Source organism: Alosa alosa, chromosome 4 (assembly GCF_017589495.1).
Source record: "Alosa alosa isolate M-15738 ecotype Scorff River chromosome 4, AALO_Geno_1.1, whole genome shotgun sequence".
Lineage (NCBI taxonomy): Eukaryota > Metazoa > Chordata > Actinopteri > Clupeiformes > Clupeidae > Alosa > Alosa alosa.
Genome location: NC_063192.1, coordinates 25,731,413 through 25,758,484, shown reverse-complemented (window position 1 = coordinate 25,758,484; position 27,072 = coordinate 25,731,413). Strand labels below are relative to the sequence as shown.

General features: G+C 47.6%; 1 protein-coding gene across 1 annotated transcript in view; it reads left to right on the top strand.

The window, feature by feature from the left end:
- The first annotated feature begins 22,536 nt into the window (after window positions 1–22,536).
- The window catches only part of znf385a (zinc finger protein 385A), a 40,069-nt gene continuing 35,533 nt past the window's right edge, over window positions 22,537–27,072 (top strand). Inside the window, 1 exon segment of the mRNA XM_048241284.1 lies at window positions 22,537–22,595. Coding sequence (XP_048097241.1) covers window positions 22,577–22,595 — 19 coding nt within the window. The 5' untranslated portion in view covers window positions 22,537–22,576.

The following is a 27,072-nucleotide window of genomic DNA, read 5'->3' as shown; positions in this document are numbered from 1 at the left end:
TCACTTTTGCTATGTTTAGTCCAAAAATGTTGTCACACTTGAGCCCCTAAAAACAGAGCGTTTTGGAAACACTACCGGCCCCATTTTGGTTTGAAGACTCCGGCACCTAGTGTGGTCAAACATGATGCACAGAAGACGTAATGGACAGATCAAAGCTGACCATCATCTAAATAGATAGATAGATAGATAGATACTTTATTGATCCTCAAGGGGAAATTCAAGGGTCTCAGTAGCATACAGACATAACACACAACATGCACTTACAGCAGAAATGGTAAACATAAGTACTGTAAGTATAAGTAAGTATAAGTATAAACATATAACTAAACTCCACTGTACAATAAGACAGTAGAAGATAAGACAGATAAGAAAACTAACAAAACTAAATACACTATAAAAGTTAAATTAAGAAAGTCCAATGTGCTTGAGGGTGATCAAGCATAAGACGCTTGTAGTGACAGGACCAGGACTGGTGAGGTGCTAAAAGGAGTGAGTGTCATGGTGAAGGTGCAAACAGTTACATCTGCAAACAGCCTGTCCACCAGTGCACTGACTGTGGCGATGTTTTCGTTTTGAAATGAATCACTTTTGCTATGATTAATCCAAAAATGTTGTCACACTTGAGCCCCTAAAAACAGAGCGTTTTGGAAACACTACTGGCCCCATTTTGGTTTGAAGACTCCGGCACCTAGTGTGGTCAAACATGATGCACAGAAGACGTAATGGACAGATCAAAGCTGACCATCATCTGATCCTCATATGTAGCTTGAAGATAGGAATATGGGCACGGAATCTCTCTTCAGAAATCTTCGGATGGCCAATTAGTGTCATGTGAGAAAAATACTCAAAACAAATGCAAATCTGCAGCCGTAAGTCAAATGTGTCACCGGGACCACAAAAGTCACACAGACACAATTCTCCACCGCACAACGCAGGATTTATAACACCACCCTAATCATCTCTTAGCACAGCACCATACTCTACAGCTCTCTGAGTGTGTTTTACTGTGTCTGGTTGTTCTGGTTGGTTAGATGCTGTGACAGCCCCTTTTTTTTTTTTTTTTTTTTTTTTTTTTATGCAGGCCCGGCTGTATGGTTGGGTATGTAATGTGGCTCTACCGTACCTTCTATAACCCACCTGCCTGTGGTCTGGCAGAATGATGAGCTCTCCCCGGCACTGCGCATTACGCTCTTTGCTGCCGGTTGCGGCTGGCAGAAACATATTTCCCCATTAATGTCATTACAAAACACCCCCCCCGGAGGTGAGCCGTGTCTGTGTGGCTTGTGCGGGCGAGCTAGAAAAAATAATAAAGCAAGAAAAAAAAAGATACACACACATGCACACGCATACCCAAATGAATATTCAGAACAGCATGGGGTGGGGGGGGGGGGGACATGCAGCGCTGCACGCTAGATAGGAAAATTAATGTGCCCCCAGGACTGGCTGACGTTGGCGTTTTGGATACGCTGCAGTCAGTGGCGCCGCTATTTTGAGTGCATCTGTTTGCACAGGCCTTTGGATTCCTGGTGTCCCCAGAACGCCCTTAAACCCCGGGCTTTATCCAACAGACGGCATGTGTGCACCTCGCCATGGGAGCTGAGTTCATTTTGGTTCCTCTATGGCAGAAGGTAAGCTGCACTTTAGCTTTTTCTCTACCCTCCCACCTCCACCCCCAAAAAAAAAACACAGCCGTTTGAGTCCTCTTTTCTGTCATTCTTACTCCCTCTCTCCCTTCCTTTTTAATTCCCTCTCTGCCCCGCAGCTGTCTTCCGTCTCTGTGCCTTTCAGCTGGCCGGCCTGCCTGCCTGGCTGGCTGGCTGGACTGGCTAGTGGTTGGCTGTCGTTAGTGTGCCCAGCACTGATGAATAAGCCCCAACCTGTGCCCTGGGAGTGGGGGCTTTGTGTGGGAGACCCGTGGGGGTGTGTGCTGGGCTGCAGGCAGCCGGGAGGCACGGAGCTCCCCCACACTCCACACACTCACCTGCTCTCCCGCCTCACACTCTCCCTGCATCCTCCAGCCAATCCCACTCACTCCCCTGCAGTCGTTTACCTATAGACACTGGGAGAGGGGTGGGTGTTGTTTGAGCATAGGAGGCCATAGGCTGGCCGGTTGTGGAGCTGCAGGCTAAGCTGTGTGGGCGGGGGTCGGAGTCAGACCTGGGGAGCCAAGAGAAGGGGCCTCCATGACCACTCATGCACATACCTGCTCTGGGAATGGGATCATGACACACCAGTGCACTTAGCCTCGGAGAGCACAGCACTACCTGGCTGAGCTCTAAACGCTGCATGAGCTCTGCCAAGGGAGGGTGTGTGTGTGTGTGTGTGTGTTTTCTGCCTGTGTGATTGTGTGTAGGCGTGCGTGTGTGTGTGCTTATTTGTGTTTGTGTGTGTTTGTCGCACCGGCTTCCTTCAGCTGAGCCCAAGCCAAGAGGGCTAGCCAATCACATATGGTGACTTGGCTGCACAATAGCCATGTGTTGTATGACCTCTGGAATGGATTTGTCAGGCAATTTATGCGTCCTGTTATCCCGTCCAGCATGAATAATGAGGAGCAGTGCCGGTGTACAAATTTAGGAGCGATTTACAAATACCTCATACAATCTCCACACACGGAAACACACACACACACACACACACACACATACAGCCAAAATACCGACATGAACACAAACTTACAACGGTCTGTGAGTGATAATGTCCTAATTGTGTTTGAAGGAAAAGATGAAAGCAAAGAGATGGGGGAGGATGGTGAGAGAAAGACGAGAGCAAGAGAGAGACGCAGAGAGGAAGAGAGGAAGAGAGGAAGAGACGCAGAGAGGAAGAGACGCAGAGAGGAAGAGAGGAAGGAGAGAAAATGGGGAATTAGCTCAATGGAGCACCTCAGGAGGAAACTCCATTGAGCCCCATTGTTGCTCAGATAGGGTTTCATGAACAGGGGAAAAAAATCAATTTCTCCTTGAAACACTGCAAGGTCGGTGCAGAAGGGCATGAAGGAGAGGGGGAAGGGTGGAGGGAGGGTGGTGGTGGTGGTGGTGGTGGTGGTGGTGGTGATTCAGTGGGTTGGATGGCAGTGATGTGATATCTATGCCTGAGAGGATAGGCTTCCTCCCAAACCCTGGGCCCAAGGCACACTGACAAGATCTTGACTATACCACATCCTGACTCACACACACAGACACACACACACACACACACGCACACACAGACACACACACACACATACAAACACACAAATACACATCAAGAGAGAGAGAGAGAGAGAGAAAAAGAGAAATAGAGAAGAAAACACATGGAAGAGAAAAGGAGAGAGAGAAAGAAAGCAAACACTCTTAATGAGAATCACAAAAAAAGCAACCAGAAGAGGGCTCCTAAAATGAAACTCTAGCCCAGCCTGACCTTTTCAGTTGCCTGAGGGACTTACCTCTGCACTCGCCTCTCTCCTCCTCCTTGACGCGTGTTCATGCAGCCCGCCTCTCACAGCAGATGTGTGTGTGTGTGTGTTGTGTGGTGAAACTGTGGTTGTCTAAATCTGGCCGCAATAAGACTCAAGCCTTGGTCTGAGTTAGCAGCAGAGGTCATGATCAATAGGCCACAGGGCCACGGTAATAGCATTTGGACGTGCCCGTGGTGAGCCTGAAGCTATGCCCTCACATCTCTTCTTTAATGGCCAGTGGAGCAGAGAGAAGGGGAGATAGAGAGATAGATAGATGATAGATAGAAATTATGAGAAAGAGACCAAGAGAAAGAAAAAGAGAGAGTGTGAGAGAGTACTGTGAGCCTGTGTTAGTTTGGTATAGCCCTGCCCAAGCTGAAGGTGGCCTTTCTTTTGAGAGGTGTGTCTGAGTGTTGACTCGTTGGCAGCTGGCCCCCTCGACTCCCCTAGCGCGTCCTGGACTCGGGCCGAATGGGAGGATTGGGTTTTTTTGGCCACTGGGTAGAGCTTTGTTGGTGCGCAGCGGTGTGGACCTGTAACAAGCGTCTGGTATGCACACCTGTCCCCTCCAGCCCCCCCCCCCAACCCCATCCACCCCCATCCCCTCCTCCCACCCCTCTCCCACACACGCACACTCTCCCTCCCTCCCTTACAGGAAATGAGCCAGGGCTCTGTAGCAACCTGCCCCTGCCCAGGAGGGCTGCATGGGAAAGGTGGGTTAGAGCGAGAGGGAGGGAGGAGGAGAGAGAGAGAGGGAAAGAGAGAGAGAGAGAGGGAGGGAGGTGACTTAATGCTAGAGAGAGAGAGGATCGGCAGGCTGACAGGGACATCGGGGTGAAGTGGCGCCGGCATCAGCATTTACTGCTGACCAGAAAATCTGTCTGCAGAAGCATGACGAGCACTCTCTGCACACACACACACACACACGCACACACACAGACTCATGCGCACATGCACACTCTCTCTCACACAAACGCGTACACACACTCACACACACACACAAACATACACATACTGTACGAGTACACACACACACACACAAAGACACACACACACACATACTGTACACACACACACAGAGCTAAGCTCACAGCTCATGAGCATTTTGCTGAAGGTGTTTGTAATGTTTGGTTTGGGATCAGTTTCTTTCTTTACTGGTTCCTGTAGGCGCCACCAGCCAGCCCACTAGTTTGGCTTTGGGACGGGCTGTTTGGTTTGTGAGGTTAAAGGCCCTCAGTGTGTGACACTGGTATTCACCAGCAGCTGCACTGTACCCATGACGCATACAGTGGCAGCACAGCATGCACACACACACACACACACACACACACACACTCTCTCTCTCACACACACACACACACACTCCCCAACAGGCCGCAGATGAGGTGGTGCTGACAGGCCAATAACCATTGTGGTAATTCCGTTCCACCGCTGCCCATGATGGAGGCCATTTGCTCCTGACACCTCCATCTCTTACCAGCCCGAGCCCCGGGTGAACCCACTCACGAGGCCTGCATGACGGGGCGGGAGAGGGGGAGCCAGTGCTCTCTGCGGCGCTCTGGCTAACGTCCAGGCCCTCAACCTCCTCCACACACTCCAGGCCAGGTCAGCGAAGCCTCCACCATGGCGGGAGAGGGGCACTTGAACCCTCTTGTCTGTCCTCTTAGCCTCTCGAAAGCTGTGCACTGCTGCTGTTTACACTAGAGCACGCTCATACCAGGGTGAAAAAGGGCATCAAGGCGCAGTGATGAGAAAATGAGATGAGGTCATTTCCTTAAAATCATCCCCATGAAATCGGGCGGCCAGCTTTGAAAAGGCCTCAGCAGAAAGCGGAGGATAATTTGTCTCCTCAGGCCAAAAACAGGACCCGCCGCAGATGTCACCAAGTGCCTTATTTTGGTCACATTTCAGCAGCTGCACTGTGCTCAGCTATTGCTTCTAACCATCTTCTCAATTTCATTCACTTCGAAATGCTTATTAGAATTTCTGTTATGCCGACGACAATTTCACCACCGTAAAAAAAAAAGAAAACATCCTAGAGATGTTTTTGTGCCCCCGCCACCCCCTCCACATTTATAAGACCTGTAAGGGAGCTTAGCGGGCCATGCAGCACACCAATAATCACCAGTGCAGACAGAACCACCCATCTTCATTAGGAGATTAGCTGGGGGAGATGGCTTGTGTTCTTTTCTCCCCCATTCTCTTGCCTGCGCCTCATCCTCGCTTTTCTTCCCTCCTGTCACTTCCTTTTAGGCCACCAGCCCCGGCCTGAGCAAGCACACACACAAACAATCACACACACGCACACACATACACACATACGAACACACACACACACACACACACATATATACACAAAACACACATACACACACACACACACACACACACACACACACACACACAAACACACACACACACACACACAAACACACACACACACACACACATACACATACACACACACACACACACACACACACACACACCCCTCTTAGACACACAACACACACACACACACACACAGGCGAGCACTGGGGCTAGACTTTTGCATGTGCTAACCTGGAGCATGCAGTCATGCGATGCCTCCAAAAAGAATCTAAATGAAAATGGATGAATAACTATTTGCTGTTTTTGTTTTTATATACTGGCTGATGAACAGGCCGCGGCTTCTTTAAATCAAGTTTAAACAGACCATAAGTCATGCTGTCGCTTTGTTTGAAGTTTGTTTGCATAGTGTTTTTCGGTTGGATTGGAAAATCCCAGGCTACACTCAGAAACCGTGTGCCTTTTATTCATCATTTTGTTTGTTGGCTCATAAATACTAGAGATAGAGATTTTTATGACCTTTAACACACCACATAGGGAATTTCCTAATTTCCAATGTAGGGAATAAACAAGATTATATTGCTGTGTTTATTATGGCCTCTTAAAATGTTTAAAGATAAAAAAAAACTGCAAAACTGCAGTTAATAAAACTGACACCGGACTTTGGTTGTTTGCCATGATCACCACTGCCACTTGCATCGTGGAGTGACCTGATTGTAGCCATCACAATACTACCATAAGCACTCCTAACAACTGCACTAATATTATACCTGTAAATCAAAACCAATGTTCTAGCCTGTGTAGATATATGTAAACCTTATTAAGAGCTGTGATTGGACCGAAAAACTGACTGAAAGTAATCAAAATAACTATTTAATGTTAAGAAGATGGTTAGTTGATTAAAGACTATTTTTCCAAAATATTTCTTCTAAAAAGAATAAAGAGTGGAAATTACCAGAAAGGATAGGCCAAGCAGGAGCAGTGTGAAAAACGTCCTACTCTCTTGAGTAGGAAGAGTAGCCAAGATGTCAAAACTTGTAATCCAGTATTTAATTTTTTGTTGCATTCCATACTTATTTTTAGTCTTCTAGTCTAACTCTTCAAAGAAAAAAAAATGAGTTTCCATAAAGTAGATTGTGTCAGGCCTTTTATTTCCTTTCTAAACTATTGAACTTCTAAAGGGTAAGCTGTTGCTCTATACTTTATAGATGTCATCTGGACTGCAGAGGTATTTTTCATCTAGGGATTCTCCACTCTCTCTTAGTGTGACTTGTACAGCAGGAACACAAAGAAGGTTGAATGTGTGACAGCCTATAAAGAGAGAATCTTGGCACAATTTGTGTTTCTCCAAACCAGTAACAATAATAGCTGCTTCAGAAACAGTTAGTGCTCATGTGGTGACCGTACATCTTTCTGTGTTTGGACTGCCAGAGTCACTTTATTTTGGTCACTGGTGAAAATGGAAGGTTGAGGGATCTTTTATAGTTTTGACATTTCAGGTCTCTGCTGTTGCTGAACTGTGATGTGATGTGAAGGCAGTTGACGGCAGATGACTCGAGCGTGGCATTTAGTCTCATTGTATAATTTCTGTTCTCTAGTTGTAAAATATTTAAATGGAACCATCAAATTACAAGGCTATATTTTTCTTTTCTAGTCCTTTTATATGAGATTTTTTAAATACTAAATGTTTATTTTTGAAAAAGACAAAAAGGAATACACTATTTAAAAAATCAACATCCTAAAACAAAGGAATAGTCTAAACCTTATAATAGCACATGGACTATTATGGGCCAAGTCTCTGCTTAGAGACAAGCTCATGGTATAGGAATGTCAGGTATACTGTAGATACCTCTTGGGTCTGGCACTGTTTGGTTTCTTTCCATCTTTCTTTCTTTCTTTCTTTCTTTCTTTCTCTCTCTCTCTCTCTCTCATTCTCTCACACACGGGGGTGGTGATTTGCTTGGATGCCAGCTTCCGTGAAGCTCTTCATTTGTTCCCTCAAGGTGCATCAGCCACCCAGTGGGCATGGCCACTTAAGACAGAACAAATTAAGATCACAGCAGGCAGGGGACAGGCGTGCACAAACCACACAGGCAGACAGACAGACAGGCAGGCAGGCAGGAGTGCTGCTCACATCCCCATCTTTCCATCCTTCTACCTCTCTCCCTCTCTTTTTCAGTGTCTTCCTTTCATTCTTTCATCCTTTGGGGACTATTTTATATCCGTTGCTTCTCTTTCCCCCCCAAAGGGAGAGTTTTAGGGAGCCTGTTCCTCTGTGTGGACACCTTTGAACATGTGTGAGAGAGAGAGAGAGAGAGAGAGAGGCTCAGGAAGAGATACAAAAGAAAAGACAACTGCATTAATGAGAAGCCACACGACAGGTTTCTTGATGCTCTGTGACTTCACTTTGTGCGTTGACTTTGATTGGTATAAAAGAAGCTGAGAGGGAGATAAGACAGAGATGGGGGGGGGGGTTATGACTCCAAAAAAGCGAGGCAGTGTGACTCATCTGTATCTCCTCGCTTTGGCCATCTTGTACTCCACTGTTGCTCTCTTTCTCTCTCTCTTCTCTCTCTCTCTCTCTCTCTCTCTGCATCTCCCTCTCTCTCTCCTCTCTCTCTCTCTCTCTGCATCTCCCTCTTTCTCTCTCTCTCTCTGCCTCTCACCAGGTTGATCTGTGTCAGATGCGCTCTGCGCTCTCACCACTCATAATCTCCACTCTTACACAAGGCATTCTGTGTCACACTGGCACAAAGGAAGCAGACAGATTAGCACAGTTAAAGGTTATATACTGTATACTCAATATACAACACTGACCATGGACTACTCCATTGACCACCAGGACACAGCTACCGTTTCAAGGTCGAGGTTGCTGGAGAAGATCTGTGACTTATCGAACATCCAAGTGTAGATGTATTCAGATGTACTCTTGCTCTCTGTCACCCACACACACACACACACACACACACACACACACACACACACACATACACACACACACACTGTGCTTACACTCAAGATACACAGACATCATGCCTGCACACATAGTGCCTTGCTACGGAGGTGGACATAGCTCCTCTTGCCTTCCCCCAGACCTTCCTGCCTCAAGGACGGTATCCAATTCTGCCTCAGTGTGCGAGCCTGTGTAATCCATATCTGCAGGGAGGGTGACCTTCACAGCAGGGTGTGCTGCGACAGAGAAAGAGAAAGATAGAGACTGAGGGAGTGAGTAAAAGAGTGAGAGAGAGAGGGAGAGAGAGAGGGAGAGAAAGAGATCCAGCAGCCAGCCCATTCAGCTAATCCCCAAAGCAGTGCTGTTACATGCTCATCTATTCTCCCAGAGTGGAGAGTCAAACACTGCAGACGACTCAGGTGCCTCACATCTGGCCTCTGGGCAGCCACCCCAGTTCTATCCCTCTCTCCCTCTCTTTCCCTCTTTCTCTCTATCTCCATTTGTCTTCTCTCTCTCTCTCTCTATGTTTCAGTCTGGGCATCAACCCCAATGCCCCCCCCCCCCTCTTATATGCACACACATTTCCTCTCTCAATATTGCTCTACTGATCCATACATTGTGAAATGATGCCGACTGAGCGGGCTGGAAGATGCTGTGTGGTGTTTACAGACTGCCAGTTGCCAGTGGACAAGTCGATGCCAGGCAGGTACTGTCAGAAAAAGTTGAGAAGGATGGAGAGACAGACCAGAAGCAGTGAGTAAGAGAGAGAGAGAGAGAGAGAGAGAGAGAGACACACACACAGGGGAGTTATGAAAGATTCATGTATTTCTAATGGAGGAGTGGAGGCAAACCGAGGCTGAGGAGGCGGATGGATGCTGCTGTGAGTGGTGCAGATGCAGAATCAGCGCTTCGGAAAGCAGCTCTCTTCATGTGGGGGGTCGCCAGCGTCAGGACATGCACCTCACGACAGACACACACACGCCTCCTTTTCCTCTGGGTTCTGCCATCATCATCCTCAAGTGCAGTTTGTAATACCCAGTGACCTCTAAAAATGTGTTTGCACCAAGCGTGCTAGCCTTCCCCCGTCTCAAGCCCACAATCTCTTCATTTTCTCCCACACTCTTTCACCACATTAGCCAGCTGTTATGGACTTGTGGTCCTCTCTCTCCCCTCACCTCTCTCTCTCTCTCTCTCTCTCTCGCTCTCTCTCTCTCTCTCTCTCGGCTCCTCCAACTTAATGTTTCTCCATCTCTCTCATCCCTCTGGTCCCTCGCTCCTTCTCTCCCTCCCTCAGTCGTCTTACGCACCCTCCCTCTATTTTTGTCAGAAACAATCAGTGGATTTTCCGAATGACTGCCCAGCACTGCCGCAGTCGGAGACGTTGGAGTTGGAGGTATGGAGGGAGGGAGGGAGGAGGGGGGAGGGGGGAGAGCGAGAGAATGAACGAAAGAGAAGGAAAGGGAGAGAAAGAGAGGGTGAAGACGTGCAGAAAAACATGCGGAGATGAAAGGAAGGGATGAGGCAGAAAAATGAGGGGGTAAACCTCATAGCTGTCGGTCTCTCTGCTCAAAGCATGTTGTGTTAGCCTCGCATTTCTCCACTGTCACCCGCCATGCACACTCTACATGCTTCATTCCCTCTCTCTTTTATCTCTCTCTCTCTCTCTCTCTCTCTCTCTCTCTCTCTCTCCTCCATGTATCCCTCCATCCCTCTCTCTGCCACAAGGCACGCAGGCTGGCTGGACAGGGTTCCTCCTCACCCCGTTTATCCTGCCTTGGAATGTCGCGACTTGACACGTCCAGAGGGCGGCGAACAGCCGCTTGCCCCGGTGCTGCACGGCAGTCCCGGCGCCGGGCCATCTTTGAGGGGTTGGGTTGGGGGGTTTGAGGGAGACCTCGGAAGTTGAACCAAATCATATGCGCGTGGCATTTGCCAGATAGGCGGCCGGCAGGCTCCCAAAATAGCACTGGCGACTTGAGGAAGGAGAGCGCTAAGCCACTGGTGCTGTACCCGAGCCACTGCAGCCTCTCTGGAGGGTGTCTGAGCCATTGCCCGCCTGGCAGACTGGCATCGGTGTGGAGCTGCAGCCATGTTCTCTCCCCCCGTACAGCGGAGTTGGCCAAGGAAGAGAGGCATATCAATATTCATTGGATTAGAAACTCGTGACTTCTCCAATTTGTTACAGCCTGGGACTGTGAAAGGTATTACTTAACGCATAATTGCTGGAGATAAACTACCTCTTTTTCACACATGCCCCATTGATTGGGATGGAGAGCCTCTGGATGGGGGTGGGGGTTGGTTGGTGGCGGTGTGAAATTGTGATAGATGTTGATGTTTATTACAAACACACATCCGTTGCGATGAAGCATCGGTGAGTGGGGCCAGCACGTTGTCCGAGGCAGAGCCATTATGGGGAGAATTTACGGACGCTGGCAGCCCGATCTCCCTGCGGCTCTCGAGTGGTAGCGCGCCATTCAGCGCCAATCACACAGACAGATCAATTTAGCCGCTGGTGTGTGACAACAAGCGTTGGCGCGAGACCCCATTCAAATGCTAATCTGGACAGACACACATGAGGAGGGTGCAATGGCGCTTTTTCGTCGGCTCGTACGCACACAGCGTCGCCCTCATTGTCCTTCAGTGTGTCTGAGTAATCCACAAATTAGCCACCTTAAATCTCTCATGCAACTCCATTCACTCTCAATTCTTCTCGTATTGACGGAATGCCCTCAGCCTTTAGAAATACTTTAGAAATGCAGATTAAAAACCACGACCCACTGCACCGTCAGTCTGTCTGTCTATTTGTCAGCCCCTCTGTGTGTGTGTGTGTGTGTGTGTGTGTGTGTGTGTGCGTGTGTGTGTGTGTGTGTGTGGTGTGTGTGGTGTGTGGTGTGTGTGTGTGTGTGTGTGTGTGTGTGTGTGTGTGTGGTGTGTGTGTGCGTGTGTGTGCGTGCAGGTGTGTGTGTGGTGTGTGTGTGTGTGTGTGTGGTGTGTGTGTGTGTGTGTGTGTGTGTGTGTGTGTGTGTGTGTGTGTGTGTGTGCGTGTGTGTGTGTGTGCATGTGTGCCTGTGTTGTCAGCTGTGGCTCTGATAGTGAGAAAAAAACAGTTTGGCCCAGCATGCTGATTTCTGTGCGTTGGTGAAAGTCTGCTTCCAGCCTCATAATCCACGGGAGATGTGAAATATCTGTGATTTCACGGTTATCTGGGCGAAGGAAAGGGAAAGAGAGAGTGAGGGCCGAAAGAGAGGGGGGGGGAGTGAGAGCAAGAGACAGGCAGTGGGGAAGGGGGGTGGGGTATGAGAACAGGCTGTTCTTTGCTCAGAGCCCTTGGCAAGGGGAGAAGGCCCCCTCAATTATCACCTATTAATCTCTCATCAAAGACGAGGGGGGCAGTCGATGAAGAGAAGGGCAGCAGATAAACGAGAGATGGAAAGATGTGGAGAGAGGGAGGAACGGAGGTAGGGAGGGATGGAGAAAAAGAAAGAGAGAGACATTGCTGGCCAAAGAGGCACATTTAGGTCTTGGCTAGTCACTGAGCAAACACATTGATGCGAGGTGTCAAAAGCAGCGCAAGGCCATTCATCGGGAAGAGCGCGCTCCTCACAGCTTGCTCTCATTGGATGATTTATTCTGATCGGGATCAATACGGAGTACTTTAGCACGTTTGGACTTCTCACACTCTCTCCCAAGCAAACAGCGCGCAGGGAAGCTTGAACGCCGGCAGCAACAACACATAAAAATGTCAACCTGCCCGATTCCGACGCAATCAGAATGGCCCATAACTTGTGGCTGCCGCATTGTCTTGGAGTGCGGTGCGCTCAGATGCCTGCAGAGGAGGGGAGGCTGTCGGAAGGTAAATGGCCCTCGGGGAGCATGCTGGACAGAGTGAGCACCTGGTGGTGGATCATAAAAAGGCTTTTGGGACTTCTCAGCTGTGGTGCCACAGAAAGCGTTACAGGGCAACAGGGAGCATGCTGTTTACACACACACACACACAAACACACACATTTATGCACACAAGGGACTGGCAAATGAATGAATGGCCTGAATGGACGCCCACAGACATGGCTGCCTTGTGCTACTGTTTGTGACTTCAGTCCCCCAGTCCACAGTGAACAGCAGTGGGAAACTGTAGGCTGAGAGCCAGGCAATGATGTGGGTAGAAACTGTAAAGAAAGGGCAAGAGAGAGAGTGAGAGAGAGGGAGGGAGTGAGAAAGAGAGAGCAAGAGAAAGGGGGGTAATTTGGAATGCGCGGCACGTGGAGTCAGGATAACCATCTTTTTCTGCAGCCCTCCACCAGAGGACTGTTTGCTCAATCATCATTTACTGCAGAGCAGAGAGAGAGAGAGAGAGAGAGAGAGAGAGAGAACGAGGGGGGGAAAGAGAGAGAGAGGAGGAGGGGTTGCTCAGTGACGCAGGAACAAGGAGAGAGGAAACGAAAAAGAGTTTTGGAGTGAGAATGAAAACAGGGAGAGAAAGACGGAGAGAGAATGAGAGGAAGAGAGAAGGAGGGAGAGATAGAGAGAGAGTGGAAAATGGCTGCAGATACAAAAGGCAGCAGCGGGCATGAGCTGTGGCAACAGAGAGGAGGAGGAGAGAGAACTGCTGCAGAGCTACCGCAGAGGAGCAGCTGTGAGTTAAGAGAGAGAGAGAGACAGAGAGAAAGAGAGAGAGGGGGGGGGGATCCTCCATTCTGTTGCCATGCTCCATTCGGCCTTGCTGTGCCTACGCCACCGTAGCTGCCGCATTCTGCCTTTCACGGTCCAGGCGACTGACCGGGACGATGATGCCGCAGCGCGGCCGACTGACCGACACCAGCTTCTGCCTGCCCTTCACCGCTCCCCTCTCCTCTCCTCTCTCCTCTCCTCTCTTTCCTCTCCTCTCCTCTCCTCTCTCCTCTCCTCTGAGCCTCTCCTCCTGCGCAGTGTTGTGTAAGAGGCTCAGCAGCAGCAGCAGCGTCGGCAGCAGCACAGAGGAGTGCGCGAGACAAAAGGCATGGGGCTAAAAGCGCTCTCAGCAGGGGGGCCAGAGGTAGAGCGGCACAACAGGAGGACGGTTGGTGGAGGAGGAGGATTTAGGGTACAGCAGCAGCGCTTCTATAGTCCACCCCCTCTGCTTCCTTCTACAACCTACACACACACACACACACATGCACACACACACACGTACACACACACACACATGCACACACACACGCGTACACACACAAAAACACACACACACCAGTTCTGGAAAGAGCCTAATCCCTCTTCCCTTCCCCTTTCATGCTCATCCAAACTGTACCCCCCTTCCCTCTTCCTCTGTCATTGGCTCCCGACACTATCAGTCTCTCCCTCTCTCTGTCCTCTCCGCCTCTAGTCTCTCTCTCTTTCTCTCTCTCTCTCTCTCTCTCTCTCTCTCCCTCTCTGGCTCCCCCTTCCTCGCTCTGTCTCCAGTACGGAGCAATTACTCAGATCATATCAGCCGTCAGTCAGCAGCTCACAGATGAAGCCCTGGCTCTTTTACATGCTAATGGTATGCCAGATTCAATCAGGCCTTTGTATGGGTCCAGGAAGGCTAGTGGACTCATTACGAAAAAAATCATACTAACAATGCGAGGAGTCTGCATCACGTCACTGATGGTGTTGCACCAGTGTTACAGTGCCCTCCTCCTCTTCCTCCTCCACCTCCAACTCTTCATCTCCCTCCATCCATCTCTTTCTCTCTCCCTCTCCATCTCTCTGCCATCCATAGTCCTTCATAGAGCTCATGGAGAGTGATGCTGGAGGTGTCAAGGTGTATGTTGGGAGTTGTGGTGGTGGGGTTGTGGGTACAGACTCAGTGATGCAGTTAACAAAGAGAGAGTGCCAAGTCAGCCTTTCTCTGCCCCCAACACACACACACTATATAACTGAGGACCAGCCACCCCCCTTCCCCCAACACACACACACACACACACACACACTCTCACTATCTGACTGAGGACCACCTCCCCCTACTCATCCTCATTTCCCTTTTCTCCTCTTCAACTGGAGCGCAAGGTCAGCTGGAGGACTTATGTAAGGAGTGTGCCGGTCTGCATTAGTCCGACGTGAACGTGGCTCATTCTGGTCATTTCCATGTGTGTGATTCAGACTCGGAGACTGTGCATGTGTGTTAATGTGTGAGGCCGAGTGCACTCAAGGTTAAATGGGGATGATGAATTCATTTTTTTTCAAACCGTAATTGTGTGTGTATGTGTGTTTGGGAGACTGTGTGTGTATGTGTGTGCGACAGGGGTTGCTTAATTTTAGATTAATGTCTCTCGTTTCATGGTGACTGCTCAAAGATGCTGCAGTAATGTGGACAGGCCTAGCCATAACAGATGCTAGCAGCTAGCGTTCACAGGGCTAGCTGTGTTCAGAAAACGGTGCGGTGTGATTTCTTCTCTCTGAGGGAGTGTAAAAAACGGATCAAGCCAGGTCAGGATTTCCCCTCTCTCTATCTTTCTTTTCTGTCTCTTTCTACTGAACATGATTTTTGTGTTTTTTTTTTACTCCGTCTGTTTCAGAGACAGTGCCTGTGGGAGGCAGAGGGGAGAGCTTTGAAAGGCCGCTGTGTGGTTAAAATAACCCTCTTCCCTTCCCAAGTCTGTCCAAACCAATTCCAATTCTCCAGAAAAAAGCAAAACAACTAACGCTAACATTCTCACTCAAGTGTGATTAGAATTTATAATAGGGTCTCGAGTAGTTAAAAGCTTTCTCCTTGCTTCTCTCTCTCTCTCTCTCTCTCTCTCTCTCTCTCTCTCTCTCTCTCTCTCTCACTCTTTCTCTACCTCTTTTCCTCGTTGAATAAAGTCATGGCATGCTGAATTGACTTTGTGCAAGGCCTGTGAACTGTCAGTTTTTCGTGGGCTCAATGCTGTCAAGACTAAATTAGGACTCAACAGAACTGCTGATCTCTACTGCTGTTTTTTCACCGTGATCTTTTTGCCACTTTCCTCTGTGTTAAACCATGAGAACTCCATCGGCACAAAACGCTGAACCCCAAAGACATTTACAGCGCCGGCTGTGGCCATTGGCTGGAAATAAACCAGGGTGACTGAGTGCTCTCCTGTGGTCTGATGAATTATCAACAGGGATCAGGCCAGTGTGGCTCACTGAGTTATAGTCCACCAGCAAATCTGAGAATGAAATATGGCTCCTTCAGAAAAGCAAAACGTGAGCGGTTATACATGAGAGGAAAAACTGGAGCCTCGGTAATACATAAGACTCTGCCACTCTGTGCAGGATTGCGAGGGAGGACAGGAAGGAGGGGGGGATAGATGAAAGAGAGACAGCTCCCCATTGGATTGTGTGGAGGCAGACCAAGCAGCAGGCAGCATTCTGTGGGGGTAAAAAATGTTCATTGGGGTTAATCTCTCGTACTGATGTGTGAAATTAAATGCAGTGTTCAGACTCAATAAGGAATGGCTGTGAATGTTTTGTTGACAGCTGTTTTTTTGTTTACTCTCTCTCTCTCTCTCTCTCTCCTCTTTTCCTCGATTGAATAAAGTCATGGCATGCTGAATTGACTTTGTGCAAGGCCTGTGAACTGTCAGTTTTTCGTGGGCTCAATGCTGTCAAGACTAAATTAGGACTCAACAGAACTGCTGATCTCTACTGCTGTTTTTCACCGTGATCTTTTTGCCACTTTCCTCTGTGTTAAACCATGAGAACTCCATCGGCACAAAACGCTGAACCCCAAAGACATTTACAGCGCCGGCTGTGGCCATTGGCTGGAAATAAACCAGGGTGACTGAGTGCTCTCCTGTGGTCTGATGAATTATCAACAGGGATCAGGCCAGTGTGGCTCACTGAGTTATAGTCCACCAGCAAATCTGAGAATGAAATATGGCTCCTTCAGAAAAGCAAAACGTGAGCGGTTATACATGAGAGGAAAAACTGGAGCCTCGGTAATACATAAGACTCTGCCACTCTGTGCAGGATTGCGAGGGAGGACAGGAAGGAGGGGGGGATAGATGAAAGAGAGACAGCTCCCCATTGGATTGTGTGGAGGCAGACCAAGCAGCAGGCAGCATTCTGTGGGGGTAAAAAATGTTCATTGGGGTTAATCTCTCGTACTGATGTGTGAAATTAAATGCAGTGTTCAGACTCAATAAGGAATGGCTGTGAATGTTTTGTTGACAGCTGTTTTTTGTTTCACTCTCTCTCTCTCTCTCTCTCCTCTTTTCCTTCCAAAGCAGCAGTAGAGGGAGTTTTTCAGCGATGATAAATGGATTGTGTTCAGGGGCTGTCTCTACCTCAGGCAGGTTAGAGAGGCTCCACGGGCACCTCTCGTTCTGGCAGGGGCCTCCTGAAAGCGCAATGTCATCCATGGTCCCCTTCCAATGACAAGTGATGTCCGAGCGGCCCCCATCCTTTTAAGAGATTGGCTCTGGACCTAATGGCACACAAATAGAGTGAGGCTCTCTGTATGTAGAGGACACACTCAACAGCATGCAACAGTCACTCTTCCGATATTAGGTCTGGACCTGGCCACCCCACACTCTCCACTCGTCCATTATTCATCCCTTGTCTTGCGGTGGCACGCCGTCGCCCACTTCACCACACTTGAGTTGCTTCACGGTACGCTTTGCAGTGTTGGTTTAAGCGCAGCCCTGATTGGTCCATAGACTGCTGCGTCAGTCGTAAAAGCGGCCAACCTGACCAACCCGCTGTCTCCATTTTATCTGACCTCAGAATTTGGTGGCCCCCTTTTTGGCGCATTATTGTGTGTGTGTGTGTGTGTGTGTGTGTGTGTGTGTGTGTGTGTGTGTGGTGGGGGTGATTTTGGGTTAATCCCGCCATTTGCGGTGACTGATAGTGTTTCATACCTGAGGGCAGAGGCCTTTCAGCAGGCGTCTGGGGGAGCAAAGACGACCATTGTTCTGCCTGGGTGTGTGCTCCCCTTACTTTAAACACGCAGGTAAGGGAATGTTGGGGGAGGGGTAGACACAGAGGGAACGAGAGAGAGAGAAATAGAGAAGGAGAGAGAGATATAAAAAACGATATAAAAGACAATGAGAGAGAAGTTGGATGGGAAAAAGGAGCAGAGGGAAAGAACAGGGGCTACATGGAGGAGGAGGAGGAGGAGCAGGAGGAGGAGGAGGGAGGAGGAGCAGGAGGAGGAGGAGGAGCAGGAGGAGGAGGGGCAGGAGGAGGAGGGGCAGGAGGAGGAGGAGGAGGAGGAGATGGATGGCTACGTTCCACTGGGCTAATCAAAGGTGAAAAAAAGAGTGTCCCCTGCTTTCATCAGTGTTTTTCAAAGGGGCCATGGCTGTGTCTGAAAAGCCATTTGTCCTGGCAGCATCCAGGACTCTGAGCAGACAGCGATGTGCTCTGACAGGGCTGCTGGCTTATTTGTTGCTCTGGATTGCACTGTGGTTGGAGAGAGAGAGAGAGAGAGAGAGAGAGAGAGAGAGAAAGACAGAGAGACAAAGAGAGAGAGAGACAGAGAGAAACAGAGAGAGAGGGCAAGAGAGAGAGAAAGAGAGAGATGGATAGAGAGAGAGAGAGAATAAATGAGAGAATGAGAGAGAGAGGAACTAAAAACAAAGCGCATTAGATCAGCAGCAGTGCTGCTTTAATCCCCCTCTCCCTCTCTCTCAGTGGCAGTGGATCACTGGGCTCCTTTCACAGCCACAACACAACAGTTTGTTTCGTGCCGCCGAACAATCCATCCATCACTGAGTCACCGGCGCCCCGCAGCCAGTAACATTCAAACAGATTACCAGTGGATAGTCTTACCAGCCCCGCCTGGCCCTCAGCCAGCCTGGGATCATTTGGAGCAAAGGGGGAAAATGGTGAAAAAGATGGGAACCTGAGAATGGCACAAGTCAGGGGGAGAAAGGCAGCTCAAGGAAGGAGAGCAGGGTCATGCATGGAGAATGCAGCACAGGGACAAAGGCTACCTGTATCTGTAAAACATAACATCTGATCACCAGGGGGTAGAGATGCTGATAAAGGCCTTTCATGTCCCCCATTGTTCCTGTAGCTACATTTGTATTATACACAGTAATACCCACACACAGAGACATTTGGTATAAAAGCAGTGTTTTAGAATATAGGCAATACATTTTGTTTTCAAAGCATTCCTGTGTGAACGTAAACACAGCCGCACTACTGCATGGCTAAAAGATAGTGCAGATATCCACACCTGCACCTCTATGTGGGTACCTGTATGCTGTGTATGTGGTGAGAGCCCTGTGTGCTTTTCCATTCGTTCTGCTCTGTGTGTGTGTGTGTGTGTGTGTGTGTGTGTGTGTGCGCCTCATAATGGCTGGGTGTCATTTGAGAAGGCTGCGTCCAGTCAGACCCGTTCCCCTTCCCTCTCATCCACTCTTGTCTCGTCCACGTTGTCCAGTGTGCAGAGATGATGGCTCTTTGTGTATGCATGATGACTGACCTCAAAACACTATGAGCATTCACCCTGCCTTCTGCCTCTCCTACCTATGTCAACACAACAACACACACACACACACACATACACAGTGTTCTGTTTCTCCATGGGGCCATTATGGTCACATGAAAAGTGTACCAATGTAATAACCTAATAATTAGCTAAAACTAACGGTTCAGTAAACCCATATTTACAAAAATTATATAATCCTATGGAAAGGCTTCCTGTTTTCCTGTGCTTACAGAGATAATATTGTTTACATTCTTTATGCCATAATCTCTCAGTGAGTTGAATCAGATGCTGGAGCTTATGGCTGTGCATCTGCCCCTCTGTGTGGCTGTCAAGGGAACAGCCCCTCTGCTGCTCCTGCAGACACAATGGTGGCAGGCTTGTGTGTGTGTGTGTGTGTGTGTGTGTGTGTGCGCCTCATAATGGCTGGGTGTCATTTGAGAAGGCTGCGTCCAGTCAGACCCGTTCCCCTTCCCTCTCATCCACTCTTGTCTCGTCCACGTTGTCCAGTGTGCAGAGATGATGGCTCTTTGTGTATGCATGATGACTGACCTCAAAACACTATGAGCATTCACCCTGCCTTCTGCCTCTCCTACCTATGTCAACACAACAACACACACACACACACACATACACACAGTGTTCTGTTTCTCATGGGGCCATTATGGTCACATGAAAAGTGTACCAATGTAATAACCTAATAATTAGCTAAACTAACGGATTCAGTAAACCCATATTTACAAAAATTATATAATCCTATGGAAAGGCTTCCTGTTTTCCTGTGCTTACAGAGATAATATTGTTTACATTCTTTATGCCATAATCTCTCAGTGAGTTGAATCAGATGCTGGAGCTTATGGCTGTGCATCTGCCCTCTGTGTGGCTGTCAGGGAACGGCCCCTCTGCTGCTCCTGCAGACACAATGGTGGCAGGCTCCCCCTCCTCCTCCTCCTCATCGCTGGGCCTGTCCAGACGGCGTGCACTGCATATGGAGAGCAGTCTGTGCAGGCGATGTGCGTCGGAGCTCTCAGCTGCCTCGTGTGGCTGGAGGGGCCCTGCGGAGGAAGCAGGCAGCAGGCAGGCAGGCAGTGCAGCGAGCTCCGGGGGCCATCTTGCTGGATGTGGTGCAGTGCTGCGGAGGGAGATAAGGGAAGAAATGTGAAGGGAGGGTGGTGGGGAGTCTGTGTGTGTGTGTGTCTGTGTGTGTGTGTGTCTGTGTGTGTGTGTCTGTGTGTGTGTCTGTCTGTGTGTGTGTGTGTGGGGGGTGTAAGAGGCTGAGCTGCATTGGCTTCCTCCTCCTCGGTTGCCTCTTCCATCACCCCGGGCCCCCTCCCCTGGACGGACACGAGGCTGTTACTCAGAAGCAGCAGAGCTACTTTTACAGCACGCCGTGCTTTGGCCTTTGGAAACTAAAAGCTCCCCCCAACCCCCATGCAGACGTGAACCTGTGCCTGTAATCCCAGCCCTTCCTCTCTCTCTCTCTCTCTTTCTCTCTCTCCCTCTGCCTGCCCTGCCCTGGCCTGGGCCTGCACCTACCTAGGCTCCCTTCCCCCAGCCACCATCCTGTGCACTTGCCTGAGGGGTGAGGAACAAAAGCCAGCAGGCTCCAAGTTTGAGTGTGCCGCAGTGGGAGCCAAGAGCAGATTTATCAGTGGGATTAGGCTGTGCATCTGCCTCTCTGCCTGGGACATGTGTGCGTTGGGGCCTCAGGGCATGGCAACATGCGAAGGGGGATAAGGGATATTATGGGATAGATGCTGAGGTGGCAATGACTAAACTTTGTCTCCAAAGTTTATCTCTTGTGTTTATCAAGGCCCACCCCCGTCTCCTGCCTCTGCAGTGTCTGTGTTTGAGAGTCTGTTGGCAGGGTAGCTGGGGAGACAGAAGTCAGCACTACTGTCCCAGAGAGACAAGCCATGTAATTAAAGCTTCACAGTCTTGATTCACCTACTTACAGTAGAAGATCAAGGCTGGGTCCTTTTGAGGGCTTTTCGGCTTGGTGCTGCTTATTATCTCACTGGGGTGTCATTAAAGCCACAGGTTGTGTTATTCCATTGGCACTGCATTTAGGTGTTTGAAGGTCTTCCATCCACAAATAGCATCAGAGAGGCTATATTTGTGTGTGTGTGGTGAAACTGGAAAGATTACCTTCATTTGAAATAGATACTGTATGCTAAGGCGGGTATGTTCTTACCTCGCTGTTTCGAACAGTGGAAGCGAGAGCTGATGGTGGGGGCTTGGCGAGACCCCCCCCACACACACACACACCTCCCTGAGCTCGTCTTCCAGCAGAGGTTGTTTATCTGTGTCCCTCGATAGAAGTGCTTATGATATGAGTTTAAGGATTGCAGGGACCCCTGTTCAATCCAAGCTTGTTTAATTCAGTTTCGATTAAACATAATTTAATGTCTGCCGGGAGCTTGAACGAGCTCTTACGACGCCATTCATTTGTTTCTGCACTTAAATGTAGGCACACATATCGACAGGAAGATGAAATTCCAATAGTCCATCCTGGAATGTGAAATAATTTAATTGATGTATTGCCTTGAGTAAGTACATGTCCACACAATAATAGGATGGACAACACATGGGCAGCCGTGGCCCACTGGTTAGCACTCTGGACTTGTAACCGGAGGGTTGCCGGTTCGAGCCCCGACCAGTGGGCCGCGGCTGAAGTGCCCTTGAGCAAGGCACCTAACCCCTCACTGCTCCCCGAGAGCCGCCGTTGAAGCAGGCAGCTCACTGCGCCGGGATTAGTGTGTGCTTCACCTCACTGTGTTCACTGTGTGCTGAGTGTGTTTCACTAATTCACCGATTGGGTTAAATGCAGAGACCAAATTTCCCTCAAAAATGATATATATAGGCCTACTATACTATACATGCAAAGCGGACACAGTTTTAAATTATGCCCATCTGCAGTGCATGCACACATTACACACTAGTTGCTATGAACTCCCTAACAACCTAATCTCTATCACATATCAGCGAAGTATTCCAGTCAAAAACTTTGAAGGTTTGACTTCTGAAGCCAGTGCAGTAAGCTAATTTGGATAGACTTTCTTTGCATTTTTTCTGGGTTTAGGCAATTCATCCGTGCAATTTATCTATACTGATTTAAAAAGCAAACGCGTGTTTCAATATGTCTTTAAGTGAAGATTTGTATCAGTTAATACCTGCTATATGCAAACCTTCCTTTACTAAAGTCATGGATTTAAAAAGAAGACCTATGCAAAATCAAATGACAAAGCACCATATAACCAACTATCTGACGGTGCTTGTGTGACTAAATACGTACCCTACATCCATTTTATTTTCACAAAATTATCGTTCAAAAGTCTCTATTAGTTGTACATGGAGGGGAGCACAACAGCTCCTTCCTGTGGCAAAATGCTGCACCTCCACCAATGTACCCACTGAAGCTTGGACTGCAAAAACAGCTTCGTCGAATGGGATAATGTGGGTAGATTCCGCAGGTGAGTAGATCAAGAGTTTTTCAACTGTTTTGACTCGTATCCAGCGTCTATAAACCTGTTCCAGCGTCGCCTCAATCGTTATGTTGTGGGCTTTTCGTGATTTATGCACGCTGGCTGAAGGTGATATTCAAACATTCTGGAACAGCCTTCGTTTGGAACTGACTTACAGTTAACAACAGGGCTAGAGCTGAATAGAATAAGGCAAGGTGCACTCATACTGGGGATGAATTTTAAAAGAGCATATTTGATCTTGTCAGACACGTCACTTTTTAGACATAGCTGGCACCGAGTAAAGTAATTGCATGCGCTTATAATCTATTTAATCATGGAGAACGCTAAAGATCGCTTGTATAACTCTTGACTGATGAAAATGATTTCATACATTTTTAAGAACCATGGTGCACTGAACGCGATACCAGAGACAGTTGGTGCTCTTGCATACCCGCTGCTCAATGCATGCGTCTTTACGCAGGTGGACGGAGTCGTGGGTTTGTTGGCTGTAGTCTTGTGTGAAAAAAAATCGCATCCAGTCCCAAAATAACAGTTCCATACGGAATTTGGGAAAGGTTTGCATGGCCAACGGCTTACACTGACGGTCGGCTGAAGGTGGTGGCTTCGCTCATCACCAGCCGCAGGGGCAGACGGAACAAGAATACTGAACAGACCTGTGGTGATGAAACCGGCTCGGTGGTAATTGAGTTGAAATTGGCCAAATGAATAGGCCATTTCTGCTGCGTTGGTCACAGCTGTGTACGAGGTGGGCCCAAGGGCAAACCTGACGCGATCTTTGTGCAGAGACACAGTGAGAATACATATCCTCTTATAACATGGCAACACTATATACCATTGTGATACTATGTTAAGTCTGCATGTCCTTCTAATCGTAAGAATACTCTTATTTAAATTCCAGGCGATGAAGGGGAGCAGTTTGATGAACATTTGGGTGCGCAGAGGTAGACAGGAATGGACGATTATCCCTGAATATTTGTATCATGCATTGTGTAGATACTAGATACGCGGGGAGCCGCAGTACTGTACGTGCTCTGTACGTGTATTTAAAGAGAGAGAGAGATACTTTTATTTGCAGCCTTAACACACGCATTATGGTTTACCCCCACTATAAGTCATTAAGAGTAAGTATATCGCTAACTCTAATGGTTAGCCATCTGTTTTAGAGTACACCTCCTTAGTGGATGGGCCAAATAGACACTGATAAATAACGAGGTGAGTAAAATTCAATCTAAATGCATTCGCTCATTTGTTGCAGCATACCCTGAGCCCACATTGAATTCGTTGATTAAGCCACAGTCATGATATCAGCATGACCTCGAACTATGCCCCACTCAAAGTAATAACAGTATTGTTGAATTGTTATCAAATCTAATCTCATCCCAATATTAGCCAAGACATCTGGAACAATGTGATGAAATTGATTGAAATGTATAGTTTAGTGTCTGTGATTCAGTTCATAATATTTGCCAGAGGAACCCTTTTATACAAAGACATTTTGCTTGACAGGGCATACCACCAGGCCTGGAATAATTATGAATGGGAACTTGTGTAATGAGATCCTCCCCATTAAGAGACAATGTTGTGTAACTCTACAGAGAGGCAGCCCCTGGTGTCCTGTACTAATGAAATCATCAAAGAGCTCTGACATTGAACATTCGTCGCCAATATAATGACTGCCAACAAACAATCGCTGCCGCCATCTGAAATATGCACAGCAACGTCCCCACAATTACTGTGTTTGATCAGGGTAAGGATGACATGCTCTCCCTGTAATGGATAGCACACAGACCAAGCCATTATGATGAGGAGAGAGAGAGAGAGTGTGTGTGTTTACATTTCTGTGGCCCATGTTCCTGAATCCCCATGGCCATATACTGTATGCTTTGACTAGAATCTAGATTAATTTGCAGAGTAAGCTAGCTCTTTAATTACTTTTCATATGAAGTGTATTTCAGGCTGATTGTATGGTTTTAAAATGTTTGATTATGATTTTGGCCAAGTAAGCATGGCTGACTTCTTTAAACAAAAAAAAGCCACCTCAGCCTGGCTCCATATGGTGTATGTAAACAACAGGTGTGTAAATGCATGTGTGTTTAAGCAGTAAATAATGAAACATGAGCACTTTGACTTAAGGATACCTCTGCTTCAGCATTTCTGATGCTCGGATATACCAGTAAACATGTAGCTGTGTTGTAAATGGATAGTCATACGTACACTAGTGGTCCTCTGTCCAACAATTTGTTAAAGCAGTCATATATTTTGATGGCACAGTCTTTTCTGAATGCAGACAACAATGCATTTGTTTATATAGAACTATGCTCTGGTCTCAGAGAAGGCTTGAAAGGATCGTGAGCTTGCAAATGCTTCCAGGGGAGTGGATCTGGATGGTCTGGTCTCACACTCTTCCACAGCTTGACTCTCTCTCTCTGACACACACTGTCTGTGCAAGACATCTATTACTTCTATTCTCTTCTTCTCTTCTCTTCTTACTTTTTTGTGATTTGCTTTATTGGCTATCATAGAATATACTTCTCATCATAGACAATAAAATTGCATATAGGGACATAATATAAAAGATATTATACAAGACAAGAGCCATGTAGTGATTTGTAATGAGCTATCCAGGAAATCAAAACATGCTTCATCTGCTGGGATAATCTCCTCTTTCAACCTATAGCTGCAGGACCCCGACTGCAGTCATCATGAACATCAGCTCCATTATAACCATTCACACTAATGGGCCACAGTCTGAGTCATCTGGTTATGTTCTTACAGTTAGGAACAAAATTATTCATACTTCTGGCAAATATTGATTTAATGTTGAATTTCTCTTGACCAATATATTTGTTCTGGCTTAAAATAACACTACCACATGCCAAAAAGTTGTAAGACAATGAAGGAGAAACATGGAATCAAAAAAAGAAGCGTTTTCATTTTTTTTGTACAATTTTTATGAACAATATCCAAAATTATTCATACCCTTTTTAAATAATCAATGGAAACATCTTTATTTGCATTCACAGCTCTCAAAATGGTTCTTATATTACCTACCAAGCCTCTCCATGTCTCCACAATAATTCTAGACTGCACCTTTTTAACAGGAATCCGGGTTTTGAGGCAAGAACGATTATTTGCCATCACTCTGGCCTTGTGCTCACTTTTATGACGGATTGAGGACTAGACTCTGTCTGGGCCACTCTAAAATGTTGGTATTGTTCTCTGTTAACCATATCTTGCCTTGTTTGGCTGTATGTTTTGGATTATTGTGTGGTTTAATGGTCCAATGCTGCCTATTTGGGCATGTCTCTCGGCAGACTGCAAATAAAGGTGTTTCTATTGATTATTTAAATAGGGTATGAATAATTTTGGACATGCCATTTTTCATAAAAATGCTAAAAAATATGAAAACTTCTTTTTGATTCCATGTTTCTACCACATTGTCTTACAACTTTTAGCCATGTGGGAGTGTCATTTTCAGTCAGAACAAACATCAAATCAATATTTAGACTTCACTTCTACTATCTGGAATAGATGCTTTGTTTCTGAGTTGTTCAGTCTATACAAATATTCAGTACATACTGTATAATGTACAAACATTCTAATGCCAGTTTTGATACTTAGTGTATCTCATTGATGATATTTAGTGACGTTAAAGGTTATGTTAAAGGTTAAAGATGCTGACAGAGACAATAAGGAAACTAGAATTGCCATGGATTCCATATGGGCTGTCTGGTTGTTGGTTTTCATCTGAATGGCTTTGATCTGGTGTGTACTGCCTGCTAAACGGAGTGTACATAGCCTCTGCACAGAGATGTGTTCTGCATGAAGGCCTGTCGTCAGGTCCTGCTTAATGACATTTTGTCTTTTATTTTCCTGTCTCTCTCATCTCCCCTGACCTTCCATTAACCAGCCCTTATCTCTGTCATTTCTCCTCCCGCTTTGCCGCCTTATCTTTCCAAACGATTCTCTTTCTCCGATGGCTTTCTGTCTCTGCCGTCTTGCGGCTGCCGTGGAAAGCTACGAATGCAGCGGCTCAGAAACGGGATTGTGGGAGCTTTAATGCGAAGAGGGAGGCAAGCGCGTCAGCCGTGCGATTTATCAGGGCCAAACAGACCTCGGAATTATTTCAAATTGGCGAATCGCTTTCTGCTGCCTTTGATCTTCCACTGCCCTTCTCTCTATTTATACTCTCCCCTCCTCTCCCTCCCTTCACTCAGTCCCAACACTACCCACCCCCAACAGCCCCCCTCACCCCTACAGACCCCCCAACCCCCCCAGCAGCCAAACTCATCAGGAATCTTTCTCCCTAAATCCAGTTTGACACTCTTTTTCACCTCTCCCGCTATTTCGCCTTCAGCCTTTCTTTACTCGCTCACCCAGCCTTAATCAGTCTTATCACTATTTGTGTGTGTGTTGCGTGTGTGTGTGTGTGTGTGTGTGTGTGTGTGTGTGTGTGGTGTGTGTT